The sequence below is a fragment of the Piliocolobus tephrosceles genome, chromosome 17 (assembly GCF_002776525.5).
Source record: "Piliocolobus tephrosceles isolate RC106 chromosome 17, ASM277652v3, whole genome shotgun sequence".
Lineage (NCBI taxonomy): Eukaryota > Metazoa > Chordata > Mammalia > Primates > Cercopithecidae > Piliocolobus > Piliocolobus tephrosceles.
This window is the reverse complement of record NC_045450.1, coordinates 3,843,130-3,852,120: the sequence shown is the minus strand read 5'-3', so window position 1 is coordinate 3,852,120 and position 8,991 is coordinate 3,843,130. Positions and strand designations below refer to the sequence as shown.

Below are 8,991 nucleotides of genomic sequence, written 5' to 3'. Positions count from 1 at the left end.
CGGCGGCGGCGGCGGCGGCCGGGGGCGGGCGGTGAGCGCTGCGGGGCGCTGTTGCTGTGGCTGAGATTTGGCCGCCGCCTCCCCCACCCGGCCTGCGCCCTCCCTCTCCCTCGGCGCCCGCCCGCCCGCTCGCGGCCGCGCTCGCTCCTCTCCCTCGCAGCCGGCAGGGCCCCCGACCCCCGTCCGGGCCTTCGCCGGCCCGGCCGCCCGCTCCCGGGGCTGTTTTCGCGAGCAGGTGAAAATGGCCGAGAACTTGCTGGACGGACCGCCCAACCCCAAACGAGCCAAACTCAGCTCGCCCGGCTTCTCGGCGAATGACAGCACAGGTGAGGAGGGGGTCCGGGGCGGCGGGGGCCCGGGGCGCGCTGTCACCCCCACCTGAAAGAGAGCGTCCGGGGGTGGTGGTCGTAGATACCGACCGAGCCGGGAGCCCGGAGCAGGCCCTGCAGCCCGTTCCCTTCGCCCCGCGCCGGAGGGTGGAAGTTCGTCGCAGGACTGTCACTGGGCCCGAGTTGGGCAGCACACGCCCGGTGCACTCGGCCTCCCCGCACCCGATCAGCCCTCCTCGCGGGGACCCGAGTGGCACTCCAGGAGGGAGAAGTAAAGTGCAGCGTTTAGGTTTGTTTGGTAATGTCCTACGCATCCATCCGCGGCCGTGTCCACACGCGTGGCCGTCCAGAGGAATGACAGCGGAGGGTACCTTTGATGCTTAGAGAAAGCAAGATCGCGGCCAAAGGCAGCTCAGTGTATTTTCTGGATTGGCGACACATTGACCAGGCTGCAGTCAGGGGATACTCACAGCAGCCGCCAGCTTGCGAGTTAGAACCGAAGTTTCTTGGAATGAGTGAGTTCTTTGGAAGGATGCTTAGTGCTAATTTTCAAAACTCCTTGTTTTTTTTTTTTTGTTGTTGTTGTTGTTGGTGGTGTTTTTTTTTTAGTCAACTAGTCATTCCATTTTTCAAAACCTAAACTTCGTTAGCAAGATGTCATTAAAGTTGCTGTGGTGTGTTTCATTTCCATGTGTAACTTCAGAAGAAAGTTAAACAGCAGATTTAAGTTCATTTGGGCTGTCATCTCCATTTGAGTTTGTGTTGCTTTCACAGTGTAGATGTACAAAAAATTATGTTAAGGCATGTAGGAATTTCAATTTTTCAAAAAAATATAGCAGGATACTGAATAAATCATCTTTTGTTTGTTTGTTTCCTCTCATTAAACAGCTTTCCTGGAAACTTAAGTAATCATTGCTGCTTAAGAGAAGTATTTAGTTTTCTATATATTCAGTAATTCTGAGTCCTACTGCGCTGGTTCATGGTAACATGAACTAGTTGTATTTCCTCTTTTAGAGCTCTCTCCTTTGCAGCAAAAACTTGTGTGCCGCTGCGAACAATTCCGTCTCCAGCGCAGCTTGCATTTCTCCAGTAGTCTTGCAGTGGCAGCATCTGAAAATCAGTTTCTAATGAATGAGTCCAAATTGAATTACATTGCTGCCTTCAGATTTGTGCTAGACACAGCTGTTCAACTTGTGGAAATAGTTCTGTGACCGACCACTAGCATATTCAAAAAACTGCTATTGCTGTTGAAACAAAACTTGAATTTTGTGGCTTAAGTTTGAATACAATTCCTGGAATCAGGTTATGATAAGCGACATTTAATATTAACGTGGAAGTGAAAAACAGTTTTTAAAAATCAGTCATAAGGAGATTCTTATCTAGTTAAAATTTCTTAAACAGTGGGGGGGAGTAAATGATGCTCATGGTATGTAAAAATCACTAATAATGCTTTTCTTTTTAGCTGATAAAAGTTGAGTTTGACATTAATCTAATGAAACGAACTTACTGAAGTGAGAAATTTGGAAACAATAGTTTAATTGCCGTTGTACTGCAAAACAGATCTCCGTTGCTTCATTAATCTTGCTGTGTTTGAGTAGTCTTCAATTCTGTGAGACGTAGGTCATACGAGGCGAGTTCAGCTTTGAAGCTTGTCTTCTGAAACTAGTAACCTGGATGGCTTTGTAGCTTTGCTATTGTTGAATGAATTTGTTGTAGATTTTGTCTGAAAAAGGGGGACAATTAGTAACACAAGACTTAACAAAAAGACTTGTCCTACTGTGTACATCCAGCTGTTTCCAAGATGGAGCCTAAAGGATAGCTTTTTCCATAGTAGTTTCCATTATTGGATGATCAGATGCTTAATAACAAGTTGATCAGAAAGGATTTTCCACCCTTAACCAACTTTTCCCTCTTCCTTTCCAGTTTTTATCCTTGTAAGGCACAGGGGCTCTTTTGTGGGACCAGAAGTCAGCTTTAAATGACTCCGATTTAATCCAAAGTAGAAAGTCGACATCATACTTAAGTTGGGTCCTGGGTTACACATTCATCACCATCACACTATTGTGAAAGGGTCTGTTAGTGTGGGGGACAAAGGAAGGGATCATTGTCAAGCACATTAAACAAGGGGCTGGATGCCATGGCTGATGCCTGTAATCCCAGCACTTTGGGAGGGGGAGGCTGGTGGATCAACTTGAAGTCAGGAGTTCGAGACCAGCCTGGCCAACATGGTGAAACCCCATCTGTACTAAAAATACAAAAAAATAGCCAGGCATGGTGACGTGCACCTGTAATTCCAGCTACTTGGGAGGCTGAGGTATGGGAATAGCTTGAACTCGGGAGGCAGAGGTTGTAGTGAGCCAAGATCGCGCTGCTGCACTCCAGCCTGGGTGACTGAGACGCTGTCTCCAAAAAAAACAAGGGACACTTTGTCTCGTGTAACTACTAGTCTAAGAAATTGAGTAATGAGATGGATGTATATTAAACAAATCTTAGAAATGTATATTAAACAAATAAATGGCTTGAGTTTTTACATTAAATACATTCAAAGGACTGAAGGCATTTGGTTAGGTGGGACAGACCTGAGAATAACATTCTTGAGAGACTCAGTCTTATTTTAGCGAGGGGATCTGTCTCTGAGGCTCCCAGGGGAAAATTGGGCCTAGGGGAGCAGGGCATGTGCCCCGTGCATGAGATCAAATTTGAGGGAGGGGTCCTCTGTCTGGGAGCTGAGGGGTTGAAAGGAGGAAGAGGCCTTGGCAGCCTGAGAAACAGGAGCTACTTGGACTGCAGTGCTTGTCTGTAGAGACTGGCCTGTGGGGCCACCAGTGTCACATAGATGTTTCTGTGCAGGGTGGCAGTGAACTGAGAGAAGAGTGCCCCCGACACTGGGGAGCTGCTCAGCCAGGGTGCTGCTCATCGGGGGCATGGATGTTGCAAACAGCACTCCCTAAGGTCAGGCAGCACCTCAGAGTGAATTAAATGTCACTGCCACTGATGACAAACAGAAGTCGCTGAAGGCTGGGAAACTTACGCAGATGTGATGCAGAAATAGGGAATGTGCTGCGAAGGAGGGTAGCAAGAGGAAGAAGGAAAAACAGTACCTTTCACCCCGCTGAAGCAGCAGCCCCTGAGAGGCACAGAATTTGATGGCCTCAGATGTTAAAGTAGCATTTTCTTGTATTATGTTGAAGCCTTAACACTTTCTCATAGATGAGGTCTTCCTTTACTTGGCACCATTACAAAAAGTGGGGACTTCATGTTTCCAGTATATAGTTAGTTGGATGTTTTGGAAACTTCTGGATTTAATATGTCCAAGTTAAAATAGTGTATTGTGTCTTTCAACAGCAGAGATTCATGATTTAACAGTGTAAGACAAATATCCAGGCAAGCAGTAGACTTTGTTTTTGTTTTGCTTTTTGTTTTCTAGGGTTTTTTTGGTCAGCTTTATTGCAAAATTTGCACACAACAGACTATTTACAAAGTTTTTTGAAATTGCAGGCCAGGGTGGTGGCTCATGCCTATAATCCCAATGCATAGGGAGACTGAGACAGGAGGATTGCTTAAGGCCAGGAGTTGGAGACCAGCCTGGCTAACATAGTGAGATCCCATCTCCACAAAAAAAATTTAAATTAGTTGGGTGTAATAGTACAATCCTGTAATCCCAGCTATTCAGGAGGCTGTAGCAGGAGGATCTCTTGAGCCCAGGAGGTTGAGGCTGCAGTGAGCTGTGATCATGGCACTGCACTCTGGCCTGGGTGACAGAGTGAGACCCTGTCTCTGGGGGAAAAAGGAAAAGAAAAGCTACATTCTGAAGATTGAACATAGCTATATTTCATCTTGTGCTGTATAAGTGGCTCTAAGCAGTTGTGATTACATTTTATGACGTGAATCCTTTTAAATGCACTAGGGAAGCTTAATTTAAAGAAAGCGGTGGCGAATACAGTTGTCAACCAAATGATCTGTTATGTATGTCTGGTATGTATGTATTATGTATCAGAGTGCTTTTCTCCACATCACCTCAGTTTGTTCCTTACAGCGTCCTGTGAGGAAGGGAAGATGCTGTTACTGCTATTTTCTAGGTGAGGAACTGGACTTGAGTGGTGATACAGGGTCGAAACCAGATCCAACCTAGATTGTTAAAGTCAATGGTTCTATGTATTTGTTTTCTCAGTCTCCATCTGTAAACAGTGCACTTACTCGAACTGAGGACCCGGGAACCTCCCATGCTTGGTAAGTGTCAGTAGCGGCCCTCCCGCACCGAAGTTAGGGCAGCCAGGAGTGTATTCTTCCTCCTGGGTTAGGGGCTCCCCCTTTTTTCCCTCTGGTTCTGGTGTTATCCTCAGCGTGAAGTGTGTGGGCTCATGTTCCTGTTTACCTCAGGGAGAATGAGAAACAGTTATGTTACCCCATCAGTGAGTTCTGTCTAAATAGGAATAAAAGTTGTCATAGAAACCTTTAGGGCTAGGACATTTCATGACCCTGCGCACTTTTGAATAACAGAGGGGTGACAGTGGTGACCCCATTCAGAGGTCCTCAGGGATGAAGGTAGGCAAGAACAAGTCATGTGCAGGGCACCTTAGAGGGCCTTCAGAAGATGGAAAGTGGCTCCTGGCTGAACATTCAGATTTGATTCTGTAAACAGAATTGAACATAACTTACAAAGAGAATGAGTCCTGCAGTCGGAAGTTGATGCTTAGATTAGTAGCCTGTGTTTTCACAGCTTCTAAGTTGTGCGTTGTAATTGTGTGACAAAGTATGTGATTACTTGGGGGGTCCATAATTGCTTGTGTTTTTTACTTGATGTATTTGAAAACAGGAAAATGATTTTGCCAAAGTGTCTTACCTTAGTTAAGATGAAATGTACCTTATTGTGAGTTTCTGAAGATTGCAAAAGCTTGTCAGTTTAGTTTTTGGGGTCCCATTGGTGAGGGCACCCCTCTTTACCTCACTCAAATCAGCTCTTCACATGTATTCCAAGAAACCAGAGGGCATGCTAAGAGGTGTTTCTCAACAAAGGGTTTGTGCTCAGATGCGGTTGGTTGTAGCTGAGGAATTTGACTGCAGGCTTTCCCAGAGCCTTGGTGTGCTAATGGGGCACTGTGAGCGAGGGGCTGCAGTTGGACCACTCTCAATCCTTTTTGACCCTAGAACTCTTTGTAGCCTATTTATGGGTCTGCAGACTTTTTCTGTAAAGGGCCAGAGAGCACGTGTGTGGCTTTGTGAGCCATAAGGTCTCTTGTTGCAACTACTTAAGGCTGCCATTTCAGCAAGAAAGTAGCCATAGGCGGGTGGGCATGGCTGTGTTCCAGTAAAACTTTAGTTGTAAAGACTGGTGTCTGAGTACGTGACCCATGGGCTGCAATTTGGTGACTCTGATATAACGTGGGACTTAATTCTCTGAGCACCCCTTGGGGAGCACTGGCCTGCCACGGCTGCACAGACAGCTTTAAGGAAAATAGCAGCAGGGCAAGTTTCCCCAGCTGCATGAAATGGAGCCGGGAGAGCCCAGGTAAGCAGCAGGCTTGCACGGGTCTCCTGTCTTGGAGCACTTCAGAGCTTAGCAGGGTCCTCTCCCTCTGTCTTTTTTGTTCTATGGATGACTTGAATTAAAATCAGACGAGTTTATCAGAAAGCCAGGTGACCCATTGCATTTTTCTTTGTTCTTTTGCTTTGTGTTGACCCCGGTGGCCCACATGGTATTTCTCATCCCTCTTTGTCGTCTCAGGCTCTGGGCTTCCTCTCCTTCCTGTGACACCAGAAGGTGAGGGTCAGTAAGAACTCTAGAGCCTTTCCACAGCCCTTTTCCCAGTGCTTCCCTCCCCAGGGACAGCACCTGACAGATAGTAAGCCCTCAGGAAATACTTGAGGGAATTGGTGAAAGAGTTATATGATATTTGTCCCTTAAAGTTCTCATCATTTTCTTGTTAAGATTTTATTTTTAAGCGAATTGCCACCTATCTTCAAGTTGGGTCTGTTATTTGCTTCCATAATCCAAGTTCCATACCCATGGGCTCCCACCTGACCACCAAACCAGCTGGCCTTAGGAGTGCTGGGGCTAGAGCATGTTTGGGGCAAGTTATATCAGCTCTCTGAGCTCAGAGTCTCCTCATCTGGAACATGGAGATAATAACAATTCCCGTCTGAGGGTGGTTATGAGGGTAGCCTGAGATGATGTGTGTCTGGCATCTACGCTCAATGAGAACTGACACTGGCGTTAACCAGGGACGTTGTTATACCTTGTAGTCCTAGGACTTACTGGGGATGCTAGTCTGATTGGACCAAGACCTGTTTCTCAGCAGTTCTGGAAAGGACAGAAGCCATGTGCTCGTATCCCCAGAAACCAGTGTGCAGGCACGTGTGTGGTAGTGTAGCACATACATAGCTGGGAATTCTGTCATCTATACCATTGATTCTGTCTCTATTTTTTATTGTATTTTTAAAAATAGGAACATGGTGGCCATGAAATTTTAAAATTAGGAGAACTTAAATGGTGTGTGTTCTGAAATTTTTCTTTTAAATCAGATCAGGATGTACACTGAAAATTGATAATTTTGAAGCATATTTCGTGGACCGATTAAGCAGCAGACAAGTATGTGATTCTGTTTCTTTACTGTGTGTAATTTATCTTGAGGTACCTGTTAAGCAGTAGCAGTGTACACAGGATTCTGATAGATGGATGCCTGTGAGTAACTTAGAACCATCTTGACAAGATGAAACCTCGAGGCAAAACTTAAGGAAAGAATACAGAAATGCAGTTAAGTGCCAAAACTCTGGAACCAGAAAGGGTGGTCTGAATAAGTCTTCATTTGCTCCCTCCCCTGTTTCCTGAGTGTCCCCATGTGCGCAAGTCCAGGACTGCATGCCCCACTGGGAGGCAGACCCTGGCATGGTTGAGGAGCCTTGGGCTCCTGTGACAGCCCTCCTGCTGAGTCAGCAGAGAGCCAGGAGTTGGGGAAGCCTGCCTGTTTTCCATGCATTCCTGGTTGTTGGGGAAAGCACCCTGACCATGACGGTTTGTTTCCTGGGGTATCGTTGTAGGCCCATGGCTTGCTTGCATCTGAGTCCTCTTCTGGTTGTCCCCAAACAGTCTCTCCTAAGCTCTGAAACTCCTGGCCATGCCGTCTGCTTTTTAGCACATGTGCCCAGCATTCCGTTTAGTCCTCTCTGAGGCCTTTTCCTTGCAGTGCATCCCTCCAGATACACTCCTTGCTTTAACTGGAAAACGATGCTACTCTTCCCAGTCAGGCTCAAACTTGGCTTTCAGGAAAATTCTCCCATTGCATGAGTCTTTGATGCAGAAATGTAAGCCTTGGGAGCAGTGCCTGTGGGGGCTTTTGCCTGTTTTCCTTTCCCTGGGGCTGTGCTCTGCTGACAGGGGTGCCACAATAGGCCCTGAGCAGAGTCCCTGGGGCGTCCTGGAGTGGTCAGGACTTGAAGAGATTTGAGCATGGGCACACAAATCAAATTGGGGAAGGCTGTGTGAAAGGCATAGAAGTAAACAAAAGTGGCCCCTCTCTTTTTAAAGTTTTTTTTTATTAATTTCCTAGACAGAATAGGCAGTGACTGTGGCTGTATTTAAAATACTGCCTTTAGGGTGTTTTCTGGTTCTAAATTTAGGAAGCAAGGCTATTTTTGAGCTCTGTCTCCAAAAGTTGAATTCCTTTTAAAACTTACCCTTAAGAAAGATTTGGATATTATCCCGTGTGACATTTTCCCCCGTGTTTCATTTCCATTAATCAAAAGACTGTTTAGTTGAACCATCGCTAAGAATAGTAAAATCTAATGGGGAAAATAATTCTACATGATTAAATCTGACTTTACTTTCCCATTTCTAGGTGTCCTGTCTGCTGTTGTTTGAAAATGTCTTAATTTGCCTTTCTAATATGCCTGTACTATGCTGTATACAGTAGGTGTATCTTCCAGTTGCACCTAATTCAGCCTTTCGAATTTGAGTAATCTGTGATAAGGAGAGAAAACTAGCTGTGTAGTGGAGTTGTACAATTCTTTTGTAAAGCAAATCTTTTTATAATTCAGAAGCTGCTTCTCCTCCCCCTAGTTTGGATTTTTCTTATTAAAACTGCACCACCTAAACATGTTTTAACTTTATGGTTAAAATAACCAGTGAAATAGAAAAATAAATCACTGTTCTCTATGATAACCTGTAGAGAAGGCTTGTACAACATTTAAATAAGGAGATTTGGGTATTTGATTACAAACTGAATGAGGACATTCAGGAGCTGTAGAAATTTATCAGGTAATTAGAGTTTGCTTAGACAATTATGGACTCTACGAGTTTGACCCATTTGCTTTGGATTAAAATATTTTGAGTATTTGTCACCTGATTAAAAGTAGAACCTTCTAACCGTGAGTCACAGTTGAAGGAAGTTTTCGTCAGAGATTTTTATACTGGGAGGCAGTCAGTGTGGTGCTGAGGAGGGAGCTCTGGCTCCTGCTCAGAGTGGACTCTTGAGTCCCAGCTCCCAGCTCATCAACGCTGTGACTTGGACTGGTGACATCACATTTGAGTTTTGCAGGGTAGGGTGTATGTGTGTGTGTGAGAGAGAGACACAGAGAGAGAGAGATCTCTAAAAGGGACTTTTTACCCTGCAATATTCCTCTTCTCTTCTCTTCTCTTCTCTTCTCTTCTCTTCTCTTCTCTTCT

General features: G+C 45.5%; 1 protein-coding gene across 2 annotated transcripts in view; it reads left to right on the top strand.

The window, feature by feature from the left end:
* Positions 1 to 19: 19 nt before the first annotated feature.
* CREBBP (CREB binding protein) overlaps positions 20 to 8,991 on the top strand; it is a 160,403-nt gene continuing 151,431 nt past the window's right edge. The window contains exon 1 of one of the 2 annotated variants that reach the window (XM_023225832.2): positions 20 to 326. In XM_023225832.2, coding sequence (XP_023081600.1) covers positions 242 to 326 — 85 coding nt within the window. In that variant the 5' untranslated portion in view covers positions 20 to 241. The remainder of the gene's footprint in view (positions 327 to 8,991) is intronic. The other variant, XM_023225831.2, reaches the window with a different exon arrangement.